We start from the raw sequence: 15475 nt of genomic DNA, 5'->3' as shown, positions 1-15475 counted from the left end.
TCTGTTCCATTTAGCTTTTCCAAATATTTTATGAGTTTATTTTTCAATATTTAATTTTATTTCTATTAAAATGTATTTGAGGGGCGCCTGGGTGGCTCATTCAATTAAGCGACTAGCTCTTGAGTTGGGGTCACGTTATGATCTCTCAGTTTGTGGGATCGGGCCCTATGTGGGGCTCTGAGCTGACAGTGCAGTCTGCTTCAGATTCTCTCTCTGCCCCTCCCCTGCTCGCTCACAAACTCTCTCTCTCGAAATAAATAAACATTTAACAAAAACTTTTATTAAAATATATTTGATGTACATTATGTAAATTTAAGGGTATAATATGTTGATTTGATACATTTATATATTGTAATATGATTGCCATGTAGCAATAATTAGCACTTTTATCACATTACATACTTAGTCTTTCTTTTTAGTGATTAGAATAATTAAGTTCTAGTCTCTCAGCAAGTGTGATGATTATAATACAATATTGTTGTCTGTTTTCACTCTATTGTGCGTTAGGTCTCTAGGGCTTATGTTTGCTTGCTATTTAAGTTTGTATCCTTAAAAACATCTATCCTATCCATCCACCCCCTTTTGATTTTTTTAAATGTTGGTTGTGAGTACACTGAATCTTGATTATAGGAACATCAGGATCCGATTCCCCAGGACAGGCTGTGGAAGCTGAAGAGATAGTAAAACAACTTGATATGGAACAGGTGGATGAGATCACTACCAGTACCACAACATCAACTAATGGAGCAGCTTACTCAAACCAAGCAGTTCAAGTCAGGCCATCGATAAATAATGGTTTAGAAGAAGCAGAAGAAACAGTTAATCGTGATATCCCACCCCTTACAGGTGAAGAAAATTCCTTTTCTTATGCATCTTCATGAATTTATAAAAATACAGTATTTATTTATTTTTCTTTAATAGGTCAAATGCATGTTTTTTGTCCTTGAATGTAAGACAGTTAAAATTGAAAATAAAACTTTTCCCAGAAATTCGGTCAGTTTGAAATTGAAATTTTTTAGAAGATTCTTTTGATTGAGCATTAGTCATTTCACAGTTTAATTATTTGTACTAATCTTACTAGTTAGAGAAATTGAACACAAATGGTAAAATATATACTCTCGTTTATGAGTATATTTATTGTAATTGCACCTAGTCTCAGACCCTTAGGTCTGAAGTCCCTACCTAATGGCAGCGTTATACCTTCAGATTTGTTACATGTATAGATGACATCCCCCCTAAAGAAGCTTCTGTTTCTAGATGTTACCCTATATCCAGACTTTGCAGCCTAATTCTGGATCCTGATAAAGGCCTAACATAATTGTTTGGTCCCTGAGCCAGTTGTCCTGGAAATGTAGAACACACGAGATCAGAATTTATTACATCTGATATTGTGGTATACAGATGCATAAAGCTAAAAAATGAAACTGTTCCATCATACTTAAAAGCAGATATAAAATTGAGGAAGGTCATCTTAGAGGGACAAGATCTTGGGCTTTTGTTTTAGATTTTTTTAAAAAATTTTTTCATGTTTACTTTTTTATTTTGAGAGAGAGAAATATTTGTGTGGCGGGATGGGGGAGAATCCCAAGAAGGATGCGTAGAGCCTGACGTGTGGCTCGATCTCACAAACCATGAGATTGTGAAGCTGAAATCAAGGAGTCAAACCCTTAACCAACAGCTACCCAGGCACCCTAGATTTGTTTCTTATAATGCCAGGCATTTGAGAGACCCTAGCACATATGTATTGGTTCAGAAATGTAGTTTGGTGTAAGGAAGCAGAATAATCATCCCTTGAATATAAAGGGGAAACTTTAAAAACTATAATCAGTACAGCTAAAAACATTTAAAGATACATACAATTATGAAACTTCTGTATATGCAACCCAGTCACATATGAAAAGTAACATAATATAGGAAAGATTTATTTTAACTTAGTCAAATAAAAGATTAGGCTCTGTATGGGGCGCCTGGGTGGCTCAGTCGGTTAAGTATCCGACTTTGGCTCAGGTCATGATCTCACGGTTCATGGGCTCAAGCCCCATGTTGGGCTCTGTGCTGACAGCTAGCTCAGAGCCTGGAGCCTGTTTCAGATTCTGTGTCTCCTTCTCTCTCTGACCTTCCCCTGTTCACGCTGTCTCTCTCTCTCAGAAATAAAGAAAAACATTAAAAAATTAAAAAAAAAAAAGATTAGGTTTGTAATCTTAATATCTCTAATGTCAAATTATAATGTTATAATTTAAGAATAATATTGAATCTGACAAGCAATTCAACATGCTGCATGTAGTTCATTCTTGGGTGGTTAAGACTTCCAAATGAACCTACTCTTGACCTGTCATTTTATGCTTATTACTTTGCCAATGTTTAGGCTAGTGAATTTTAAAGTGTAGACTAAGTCAAAGGCTTTGGGCTTCCTGTTTGATGTTTGTTCTATATTTTTGTGCTGCTGGATTTGTTGTTGTTCTTGTTATTGTTTTTTTTCTGACAACTATGAAGATGGGGAAGGGATTTCTGTAACCACAGTGGTTTCTAGAGGGGAAAAGTAAAATATACTCCTGTTGTCTGTTACATTCATTTAATCCCCTAACACTTGTTGAACATCTCTTTTTTGTGATGGGCATTGTTTTTAAAGATGAATAAGATAATGCTTCTTGACCCTGAAGAGTACATGATCTAATTGATGAGCCAGGCATACACAAAAATTACTGTACAGTGTGGTGAGTGCTATAACAAATAAGTGAGCAGAATGATGAGGTGGCACATTGTATTTACTCTGGGAGTATCATGACAGGAAAGAAGTAAAATTTTTGCTGATCTTAAAAGTATGAGTATGAGTGACAAAGGTTGTTACTTTTCCTTAACTTCAAGAACTGAGCCAGAGGGAACAAGACAGAAGGAGGCTGGCTCTACCATTTACTTAGCTTTGTGACTTTAGACAACTTAAGCTCATTTGAGATAGTTTTTCTTAGCTTTAAGGGGTAATAATAATAATTCATGGTTCTAAAGGCTAAATGGGATGAAAAAAGAAAAATGCTTAGCATGAAGGCCCTCAAATATTACTTCCTTTCTCCCTTTCTCTGAAGTTAATAGGAATTTGAAACAGAAGTGGTTAGAAGTTATATTCTTCCATTAACCCTTATTATGCTAATCAATGGTCATTGGCATAAAATTATTACAGATGGACAGATGTTCATTATTCACTGAACATACAGTGTTAGAAGGTAATTCATATGTAAGAAATTAACATATAATAATAGCAAAAACAATTTCGTTTTGACCTGAAAGACTATTATCCACCAATATTCCATTCCAAAAGACAGATTATAGCAATTTTACTGTGTTCCACTATCTTAGTCCTTTTGGTTTACTGTAACAAATTACCATAGACTAGGTGGTGTATACACAGCAGAAGTTTATTTCTCACAGTTTAGGAGGCTGGGAAATCCATGATCAAAGTGCCAGCAGATTCAGTACCTGATTAAGGGCCTGCTTTCAGGTTCATAGACAACTGTCTTCTCATGCATCCTCACATGGCAGAAGCTATGTGAGTTCTCTGGAATCTATTTGTTTTTTGTTTTTGTGGGTTTATTTTAAATATTTGCTTATTTTTAAATAATTTTTGATTTTTTAAATATTTATTTATTTGAGAGAGAGAGAGAGCATGAGTGGAGGAGGGCAGAGAGAGGGAGACCCAGAATTCGAAGTAACCTCCAAGCTCTGAGCTGTCTGTATAGAGGCTAATGTTTGTTTTTGGGAAGGCGGGGAGAGAGGGATGGAGGGAGACAAAGGATCCAAAGCGGGCTCCACACTGGCAGCAGAGAGGCTTGAATTCACAAACCGCAAGATCATGACCTGAGCCCAAGTTGGATGCTTAACCAGTTGGGCTACCTAGGTGCCCCTGGAGCCTCTTTTATAAGGGCACTGATCCCATTGATGAGGGCTCCACTCTAAAGTTTTTTATTTATTTAAGTAATCTTTACACCCAGTGTGGATCTCGAACTCAAGTCTGAGATCAAGAGTCATACATTCTTCTGACTAAGCAAGATAGGTGCCCCTTCCAGTATAATTTCTAAAGTTCTGTCATTTAATAGAATCTTAGCATAAACATATACTGGACCACGTGTCATGGAATATAGAATTGCTTCGTGATTATTTTTAGGTTGCTTGTAAATTAGAGTAAAATAAAGCCTCCTCTAAATCAATGGTTTTTATATAGATCAGCATTTGTTTTATTTTTTAAATTTTTTTAACATTTTTATTCATTTTTGAGAGACAGAAAGAGAGTGTGAGCAAGGGAGGGTCAGAGAGAGAGGGAGACACAGAATGTGAAGTAGGCTACAGGCTCTGAGCTGTCAGCACAGAGCCCGACACAGGGCTTGAACTCACAGACTATGAGATCATGGCCCAAGCCAAAGTCGGCTGCTTAACCAACTGAGCCACCCAGGTACCCCTAGAGCATCATTTCTTAACTTTTTAAAAAGATTTTAGATAGCCTTGAGGTTCCTAGAAGAATGTACATACAACGTAAGTCCACAAGGGGGTGAACCTCTTAATGTTCATAGATCTCAGGTTAAAAACTACCTTTGGGTCTATTGTCAGCACACATATATATTGATTTTTCATTGATCATTTTTCAGTGATCAGTAACATTAAAAAATGTTACTGCTGCAAGAGCCCCATGAAGTTTTTATGGTTTTATTTATATAGAGAGAGAAAGAGAGGGAGGGAGGGAGGGAGGGAGAGAAAGAGAGAGAGACACACTATCCAGTTAGAAACTGAAGTTTTGTTGAGTGTATTTTTCTGGCAATAAGTAGTAAAGTTTTCCCTTGCTATTAGGGATTTTAATTCTACTAGCCATGATCTAGCGTGCCATTTTATCCGTAATGGCAGTTTTTTCCTTTGCTTCTGGAGTTAGATTTATGTATTAATAAATTTGCTTTGAAATACTGTTTACAAGTTTTTTCTATTGTATCTTTAAAATACACAAGGCATCAGAAAAATCTTATATAAAATCAGTAAAAATGTATACTCATGCTGAGTTAAAACTAACATTTTGTTTTTCATTTTATTAAATAGCACCAGTAACTCCAGATAGTGGTTATTCATCAGCTCATGCAGAGGCCACCTATGAAGAAGACTGGGAAGTATTTGACCCGTGAGTTTTGTTTTGTTGTGTTGTGTTGTGTTGTGTTTTTGTCTTTTATTTTCCTTTCTCTCTTGGAGCAGAGTGAAAGTATGTGTCTGGAAGGGTGGCTCAGTGGTATATTGCAAAGAACATGTGACCTGTAGGTATTAATTTTACTGGGTTACTAAAATACTAATTTGTATTTTTTCGGTTTTATTTATGTTTCATAGGTTTGGTTTACTAGGTCAAATGCATATTATTTAATTAATAATTTAAGTATGAGCTGAATTTAGTAATATGTTTTGTATTTATAAAAAGTAGAAATGTTGATATTTTTTAAAAATTTGATTTATAGGTATTATTTCATCAAACATGTTCCACCACTGACAGAAGAACAACTAAATAGGAAACCTGCTCTTCCACTGAAAACAAGAAGCACACCAGAATTCTCCCTAGTTTTAGACCTGGTAAGTATATTATCTATAGAGGTAGAGAAAGTAAGTTAAATTTATTTTTTAAAATACTAGCTAAAAATACCTAAAAGGGTACAATTAAATGAATAGGCTTACACATTTACCAAACATGTCCAAGATGTTCTGAAATGTTTTAATTCGAAGTATAGTCTAATGCCAGGATCCATGGTTGGTATCAGGTACTCTTTGAAATAAATTAGGCTTTCATTTTTGTACTTAAATTAGTCCTTTCCCTCGTATTTCTGAGACCATTGGGATATATTTTTAAAAATTTAACAATAAATTCTAATTTGATTTCATGCTTTGATTTCACCTTTTGGCAGNGTTGTTAGGATTATGTTTCCCTGAAGAACCAAATATTATCTGGGTCCCCAGTGAGTTAATGTTATGCAAGATAATAGTTCTTTTCCTGATCTTATTTTTGTGTATTGTCTAATTCCAATAACTCTATTAATTGACTCCCCAAAGCATGAGCTCTTACTGCTATTAAAACCTTTGATATGTTCTCTTCGTGTGTTAGAAATTTATGTTTTAGGATTACCAGAAGAGCTTTGAAAGCTGAACATCTACCTCTTACATAATACTGGAAACATTTTATTATTTAGCCTTTGTTACTCATATCCTATAATTGGAGATATAGTTTACTTCTCATAAACTTTTTTCTTGACAAAAAGATTATTATTTTAAATCTTAACTAGCATGTTCTTTTTTGAGAGTTCAGCACCTTAGCCTTTGCCTAGTGAAAGAGGTGTAAGAGAGATATCCAAAGGTCCTAACTATTAAGGTATTTATTAGAGGATAAGTAGAAAGAGAAAAATTTTGAAACTGATTATGAGTAGTTTAGATGTGATGTGCAAGTTAGTGGAAAAACTGAAAAAAGAGTTTGCTAGATTTTTATGTTAGGAGTTGATGTAGTCATCATAGCAAGTTTGCCCGTGTAATTTTGAATCCAGTGTAAAGGTAAATAGAGAGGGAAAGATAGGAATTGGCTGAGCATAGATGAATAATTTTATAGAAGTAAATGAAGAATGATCAAAATTTAGTATGTAAATGAAGTAGTAGAATTAGTTACTCATTTGTAGGAAAGAGGATACCTTTTTTTTTAAGATGGTAAGACAGTACCTTGAAATGTGTAGTCTGATATGCTATTAAAAGAAAATGAGGCATATCTAGAGTATTTTTTGCTCTTTGCCTCCCCAGAGTTAACTTTAGGTTAAAAGAAACACTCCAGCTAATAAGATGTGGAATCACAAGGTATGAACATTTGTGTTTCATTTTAATTCATTTTAAATGCATTGAAAAATTTTGGGGGTAGTCATTGGCAGCTTTTTAGAAGAAAGCATTTTGTCACTTAACTACAAATAGAACTCCTGTTTTTTTATTCAGTATTTAAGAAATATAAATATTTGCACGTCTCTTAGATGGAATGATCCTCACCTTCTTATCTTCTTAATGAGAAAACAGGGTTTGGTGATCAAAGATGACAAGTCTTCATTGACTGCTAATTTAGTTAAATAATGTTCGTGTCTGAAACATATTCAACAGATACTAAGACTTCCATTTTATAAAATAAAAGTCTTTATAAATGATTTAAGGATAGGGAGCTATGTGAATAGAATATATGTAATTTTAAAAATAACTAGATTCTAAACTTACATTTGTTAATTGTTAAATAAAAGGAGTATATATTTATTATACTTACCAGAAAGTTGGCAAGTGCAAACCTCAGAGCAGTGGTTCTCAGACTTGAGCATACATTGTAATCACCTAAAGAGTTTATTAAAATGTAGATTGCTGAGCTCCTCTCTTCTTCACCCCCTTCTGAGTTTTTGTATTATCACAAGTGGAGCTGGAGAATTTACATTTCTAACTAGTTAGTTACTTGCCTTTCTAACCCAGAAGATGCTGATACTTCTTGCTGGTCCAGGGACCATACCTGAGGACCAGTGGCTTAGAAAATTCTATCCCAAATTGCTGTGCCACACACAACAATGTATGATAAATATAAAATCCCACATATGAATGAGTACTTTAATAAATGTTTTTGGTGATCATGGATACATAAAATTATCACTTGAAATTTCTTTTAGTATCTTGGTTTATTCAATATGTGTTTTTTATTTTAAGGATGAAACACTAGTACACTGTAGTCTAAATGAGCTAGAAGATGCAGCACTTACTTTTCCAGTCCTTTTCCAAGATGTCATTTATCAGGTAATTTAAAAAAATTTTTAACTTGATTTTTGGCCTGTTAGATAATGCTCTGAACTAAGAAATCTTTTGTAATTTTATTTGTGTGTGTAAAACTTAATGTGTTTTTTCCTAATGAGTTTCATCAATATATTACTGATTTATTAGCACAAAGTAGCATCATGCTAAATAATTATATAAAACATTAAATGTTACCCAAAATGTGAACATTTTTTAACCCATTGATCTCTGCTAGTTTCATAATAATGTTTGCCAGCAGGTGGAGGCAGAAGCACTGACATCATAGATCCCCAAGAAGAACTTGCCAGGTTAACACCTGGTGTTTTGTTTTTTGTGTGTGTTTTATTTTTCCCCAAAATCCAGTTAGTATAAAGAAAGCTCATTCCTTGTTGGTCAATTTTATTTCCTTTTGTAGTATTATGTTCTGTAGATTGTAGTTGGGTATATCTACTTTATGTTAATCACAGAATTTTAGGACATTTCCAGTTATTGCTTTACAAAGCTGGGTAAAAGCATTTCTCCCTTATCTATGTTGACAGGTGATTGTGCAAAATACAAATATCATTTACATTTCATTGTGAATTACGTTGTTGGCCATAGCTTTTACTTTATGTTTGAGATTTTCCTTTCATAAAATTTGAATTAGTTAATGTATATGAATACACTTTGAAAATTCCAAAGTGCCTTTCTGTGGTGGCAGTTGTCATTTAATTATCATTACCTTCATCCATACTAGCTGTTGAAGGATTGGGAAGGGGTCAAACAGTTTGTTCTTTGTCAAGAGGAACCCAACCCAAAGATTAAATAAAGCCACAGAACATTTGCAGAGTGGATGATGAAAAGGTGTTTATGGTTGTTTATGTGCTCTTAATAGGCAGTTAGAATGTGGGTATAGTTTTATTGGCACATGATAGTTACTGTCTTTTGGGAATCATAACATTTCAGAGTTAAATAGAAGTTTGTGGTTCAGGATTTACTTTATCTACTTCATCTCGTAATGAGTCGTAAGAGGATTTACTTTAGCACTTATGTCAGTTCTAATTTAACCTAGTTAGCCATTGTAAGTATGCTGATACCTGAGTACTGTATTCATTTCCCTTCTATGGAACCTGATTTTAGCTGTGATTTTTGATCAGAGAATGAGCAAACTATACATAAATATAATGGGTTTTAAGATTTTTGTATTTGTTTTTAACTGGATATTATTTGGTTTAAGGTAATCTTTTTTCTCAATAAGACATTTTCTGCCAGATAGGTTGTTCTTGTTTAGTTCATGCAAGGACAGGAGTCTTCTGGCAAATCTAAGAAGTATAGCAGTATCTTAATTGTTTTCTCTTTTTAGCTTGATAACCTTATTTTTTTGTTCAAAATTGCATTCAGGCTTTGAATTTGGAAAGGAAAGTTGTTATTTGAAAAATATTAAATAATTATTTGGGGATGACTTCTTAAGCTTTCTGATTTGAAATTTATTTCTTGTGGATAGTTTTGGTCTGTTTATGTCATTTTTAATAGTGAAATAAACTTGGAAATTGGATGAGTTTGATTCTTTCCTTTCATGAGCATTTCTTTTCATTGTGGCCGTAAGGTTGAATTTTTTTCTTGCTGCTTCCACCATTTCTGCTTTAATTCTCTTCTTGTTTATAAAGTTCTTATCATTTTTATGTGGATCTGGATAGTTGTCTTATTTTGAATAAAAGGCTTATAGCGGTGCATATGACTAATACTTAGAAAAACTATGTATGTACTGCATCTACCTTTGTGTAATTCAAAGAACTCTTTTTCTTTTATATTCTGAGTTAAACTTTCTGAAGCTGAAAAATAAATGATCTAGCCTAAATTAGGAGCAGTGAGCAGGAAGTTTGAATCTTACAAGTTACAGGGATGATTGCATTTTAATATTATGATTTAACTAGTTACTACATCATGAACAGAGTTTAGTCCCCCTTTAGTAAATTTTTGAGGATGTCCATAGTTAATATTGGGTACATTCCTTTGGATTTCTGGTTTTGGCATAGCCATTCTGTTTGCTTTTTAAAAAATAACTTTGAAGAAATCTTGGGTTAGGGTTCCCCCAGTTTTCAGACCAGCAAGCTCCCTTTAAACAGGGAATGATGTCTTTTAAACTTTCAGTGGTGTTGTCTCCATCTACTGGCAAAGAAGAAATATACACAAGGGTCTGAGATGATCTAAGAGATTTTGGAGAAACCACATTATTAGGTAAGATGTAACTTACATGTTTAACCACTGCAATATAATGTGGCCCACTTAAAGGTTAGAAACCTGTAAAATACTGTATATACTCTTAAAAAATAATTTATTGAGGTGAAATTCACAACATGAACCATTTTTGAGTGAACAGTTCCATGGCATTTATATGTATACTCTTGAGTATGTCAGTTCCATAGCATTTATGTATATACTTTAAAAAAATAAAATGGTAATGTTAAAATAGGATCAGATTCTTCATCTGAATTAACGCCAGATAAAGTGTCCTCTTGGGACTTATTTTACTTTTGGTTTCTTTTTGTGGTAAGTTTGTTATGGTTGACCTATATCTAATTTTAATTTTACTTGTTATTTTTCTTTCTTTCAACACAATTTAAAGTGTAAGTTGTTTTACGTATGTTTTAATAATCATCTGTATCAGGGGTTGGCAAACTTTTTCCTGAAAAGGGTCAGTTTTTAATATTTTAGGTTCTGCAGTCTCTGTTCCAAATATTTTTTTTGCCATTGCAGCATGAAACTAGTCATAGACAGTAAGAATGTAATCAAATAAACATGGCTTTGTCCCAGTAAAACTTTATGTACAAAAATAAATGACATTTGTATTTGGCCCATAAGCCATAGTTTGCTGACCCTTGGTCTAAGAATTATGAGAGTATATACAGTAAATTTACATAATCACATTCTAAGTGGAAGTAATTAAATGTTCATCAAAATTCTTGTTAATGTATAGAGAAATTTAAAACTAGATCCACTATAATCTGGCTGTGGGCTTTCTTAGTTTTTTTCAGATGAAAGTTTGAGGGAAATTTAAGGTGACCACAATTCACAATTGAGACTCCATGGTATATACTCTCCTTTTGATTGATAAGTAGGACTCAACTTACTTAATGCAAGTCTCAGAATTTTTGAGCAGGTACATTATTCAAGCCTCAATTTAGTATTTTGAGTGTATTTGAATTCCATTTCTCTGGGAGATTATAAAAACCCAAAAGATTCAACTCCAAATTAAAATTTGGTACATGTTACTACTGATACTATGTGGAAAGAGAGATTACAGTTTGTGTAGATGGAGAGATAAAGTCCTTCAAAAGAACTGAGTTTTTAAAGTGAGGGTATGGCATTTACAGAGGCATAGTGTATGGATTTTTGTTTGGGTCTTTTCCCCCCCTTTAAATTGGTTGTTTTTCCATAAACTGTTTCACAGTTAGTTATTGGGAAAACGTATTTATTCATAGAATGGTGCAAATGCATTTGATATCTCAAAAAGCAAGTGCATGATCAGTTCCAATGCACATATTATTTTTTATATTTAGCTTATATTGACACATTGTCAGGAAATCCATCTCGTGGTGTTACTCAGTTAAGAGGTCTCCACTGTATTTAGTTTCTGTTCCTGCAGATCCACCAATTCAAGACTCTAGGTCATCTCACTCCCTCTTCCATCCAGAAGATGACTTCTATCCACAAGCAGGACTGAATCAAAAGACAGATTTTTCACTTAGCTCTTGAGCTGAACCACCTCCTCAATGACCTTCCTCTATCTCCATCAAGAACTGGAGCTCAGTTTTTTGAAGATGTAATAGAGCTACTCAGCCCAAACGTGGCTAATTGAAGACAAAAAGAAGATGCCTCATATGTTTCACCACAGTGCAGCCAAACGTAATTGTGCTGTCCAACTCCTCATTCTGTAAAGTATGGCAGGGGCATCTGATTTTTGACTCTGTTCACCAATAAGACTTTAGCCAGTCAGTGGCTTTCTGAAGATCAGTAAAATCATCAAACTTTGGGTCAGCTGTCCAGAAATCAGATTGTGGTAAGCACTCAAGGAGAGATAGGATCTGTAGGGAGCTACTTGATAAAGGATGCTTTGTTTTATTAGTAGAGGTTGCTTTTATGGGAAAAGTTTGGGGGGAGAGGTGGTTGGGAAACCCCATGTTTAGCAAAGCTTAGACTCTTCCCCATCACTATAGTTTGTTTTCTTGGGTACCTTCTAGCCTAGGATAATTTTCATAAGGATCTCAAGTATTTTATACCACAGAACAAGAAAAGTAGAGTTAGTGGCTTCTATATCTTCTCTATAGTCTTTCTTAGAAAAATCAGCATTATTTTTGCTTTATGGAGAAATAAGTAGTCATGTAAAGGAAGAGTTTTGTAGTAAATACCTAATCAGGTTTTTCCTTTTCTCAAGCTCGGACTTAAATTGACACTAACCAAGAGGCATTTTGTTTTGAACTTCATAAAGCATAATTTTTGTTGTACAAAAATAGTGTTTATAATATACCTTAAATAAAACATTTGTGGTTCATGGATACTTAGTATTGAGAATTAAAGTAATATTTTAGCTGATAGAGAACAATATAGTGTTAACTAATTGTAGGTTAATATTAAAAGTAATTTTAAAGTAACTTTCCTATCCTTATTAGTAAGTATAATTAGTCATTGGTACTATTTTTTTATTGTAATTATTCATTACTGATTCTTTAGGTTAAAAAAGAACTGAAACCTATAGTTAGCTGCCACTCAAAGATGATAAAATATGTTTCATGGGGACTTCTTTTGTTGTAAATGTATTGTAAAATTAGAGGCAGTTCCTTAAAAAAAAAACGGATGGAAAATTCTTGTTCAGCAGCTGAAAATGTGCTGCAAATTTAGGAGACATGACAGTTGATTAGTGAGCATATTAAATTGTTTCTACAGTTTAGAGTTTGTTTTAAAAGGCAGCATTTTTTGTTTTATTAACGTGACCTTTTTTTGCTTTTAAAATGACTAAACTTTATTTAAATAAACCCAGCAATAGTTTTTATATATATATGTATATGCCAATTTTTACTAATGTAAAAATTATGCTTCATTGCTAACATACCTATATGAATACCTTAAGCTTCATTTTATCGCATGTAGACTCTATAGGGAAATTCCTTTTCAAATTTTTTCTATTTAGTATAGTGTAATTTTTTGCAGAAGTTTTTAGTTTGTGGATTTTTTATTTTTTTGTTTGATGTTTTAGTGTTTACGTATTCATTTCTAGATTGATCTGCCTAGAAATACTATCCCCAGCAGCCATCTACCTCTTGTTGGAATTGTGTTAAGCAAAAGATGACTGTAATGTCACCCAGGTGGTTGTGAGGTTGAAGTCTCTGCAGGGCCTACCAGGGCAATTCTTTCTGTGAAGAGGATTTGGTTTTGTCTCTGTGCTCTAGTATTGATGCTAAGAAAGTTTTAACTAAGGTAAATAGAGAAGCCATCAGCTGATGGAACTCATGATTATTTTCCCTCTTCTAAAAGTATAGGTTACATCTATAGGGCTTTCTTTTTGAGTTGAGGTTGCTCAGTACTGTCCCATAGAATCATACTCATTCCAGCTATTCTCCTTATGTCTGATAAATAATAAGGTGGATAAGTAATAGCCATTGGCAGTCTCCATGTGCCAGGCACTGTTTTAAGTGCTTTACATGTATTAACTTAATCTTCACAACAACCCTGTGAGGTAGGTACTCTTATTTTACTCATTTTATGTATGAGGAGACTGAGGTGTACAGAAGCGTTAACAAATTGACAGAGTCACTTGTATACCTGTGGTATCTACTAATGGTAAGATTTTTCAGTTATTTGTAGCATCTCATTCTTCACATTACCCAGGATTATTGGTTTTCTACTGCCTTAAAGTCTTACAGGGCGCCTGAGTGGGTGGCTCAGTCAATTAAACGTCTGATTTCAGCTCAGGTCATGATCTCATGGTTCGTGAGTTTGAGCCCCGCATCTCTCTGTGCTAACAGTGCAGAGCTTGCTTGGAATTTTCTCTCCCTCCCTCTCTCTCTGCCCCTCCCCTACATGCATATGGATACTCTCTCAAAATAAACAAACTTTAAAAAGTCTTACTGCTGATTAAATAGCATTTACCAATCATTTTATTTAAAGGGTGCCATATTCTTAAGTGGGTGAGTTCCATAGAATTGACCTTTTTTTGAACATATATCAATATGGGGCACCTGGTTGCCTCAGTCAGTAGAGAATGTGACTCTTGGTCTTGAGGTCATGAATTTGAGCCTCATGTTGGGCATAGAGATTACTTTAAAACGTTTTTTTAATAAAAATTAAAAAACATGTATCAGTATAGCAATAAATTCAAAGGATATCATGGAAAAACTATTAAAATATGTTTGGTTTTGAATATGTTATGATTATATTATCTGTGCTGAAAACCGTTTAGAAATACTTTTCCTTAAGATTTACATGTAAGAGCTTTTTTTTTTTCTTATTCAATTGCCCACAAAGTGAAGCTGCTTTGGGTGTTTTCTCCTCCTCCTCTTCTTCTTCCTCTTTTTTCTTCTTCTGCTTCTGCTTCTTCATTCATGTTGTTGAAGTTATATATGAAATTTCTTTAAAAACTGAAATTATCTGTGAAGATAAGATTTGGTAAACTAATAGAAATTATTCAGTATATATAGCTTGACATTGAATATTTAGTCATGAATTTGAATTTAGACAGACTACCACAAACTATTTATAAGCAATCATTTTATAACTAGATTGCTATTTTGGTGACTGCTTTTATTAAATTTAGTTTTATTAACCATTTATAGCCTGGTAGGATTATCTACCATACACAGTTACAGGACATTGTCATTGTCTTAACACCAAAAAAAGTGCAGGCTGTCAGGTAAATACCTTGTTTATCTCAAGGAATCTTGATACAATGATGTAATATTTTCTGTTATATATATTCATTACTTTTTCTATATAAAATGTAAACTTCAGTAACATCAATGTATAAGATTATACATGATTAGTTCCATTATCACAATTTTGCATGTATTTTTCTGATTCTAAGTTTTATATAATGAACATATTTATAAATCCCTATCTTTGGTAGTCAGTGCTATTTAAGACATATCTTTGGGTATGGTATTTTTATATAATTATTTCTTTATAGAATTCTGCATTTTTTATCTGTTGACTTTTTCAAAATGCATATTGTTTAGTGCTAGATTAAAACTGTTTATAGGGTAAGTAGAATAATTGCTGTATACTTGGAGGGACATATGTATACCAAACTGAAGTGAAACTTTTAGCCTAATCTTAGACTTGGGAGACAACATGATTTTGAAAAGTTACAAGTTTGTAGAAGGATGGTTGTTGGTGAAATAGTAAGTAGGGAAAGAATGTGGAAAATGGGAAATAGGGATCTTTGTTATGAGAAACTTAGGAAAAGGAAAATGTAGTTATGAGCATCTGTGGAATAGATTTGGAAGCATTTTAGAGGCATCCCTCTGTGCATTTGTATATTTCTGGATCTCTGTGACCTAACACAAAAAGTGATCGTAGTCTCTTTGTATTATACATACCTTAACAGTTGTTCTCTTTCCTACTAGAGAGTACTTAGTGTTTGACTTTTATATATTTTATATAATATATATATTATAAAATATATATATTATAAAAT

At 33.4% G+C, this 15475-nt stretch overlaps 1 protein-coding gene across 5 annotated transcripts in view; it reads left to right on the top strand.

Annotated features, from left to right (window-relative positions):
* CTDSPL2 (CTD small phosphatase like 2) overlaps positions 1-15475 on the top strand; it is a 77978-nt gene that overhangs the window by 52602 nt on the left and 9901 nt on the right. For all 5 annotated transcript variants that reach the window (XM_077764500.1, XM_077764501.1, XM_077764497.1 and 2 more), the window contains 4 exons: positions 631-846; positions 5074-5152; positions 5478-5589; positions 7723-7809. In XM_077764500.1, coding sequence (XP_077620626.1) covers positions 631-846; positions 5074-5152; positions 5478-5589; positions 7723-7809 — 494 coding nt within the window. The remainder of the gene's footprint in view (positions 1-630; positions 847-5073; positions 5153-5477; positions 5590-7722; positions 7810-15475) is intronic.

The sequence above is a fragment of the Crocuta crocuta genome, unplaced genomic scaffold (genome assembly GCF_008692635.1).
Source record: "Crocuta crocuta isolate KB4526 unplaced genomic scaffold, BGI_CrCroc_1.0 scaffold102, whole genome shotgun sequence".
Classification (NCBI taxonomy): Eukaryota; Metazoa; Chordata; class Mammalia; order Carnivora; family Hyaenidae; genus Crocuta; species Crocuta crocuta.
This window is presented reverse-complemented; position numbering and strand designations above follow the sequence as displayed.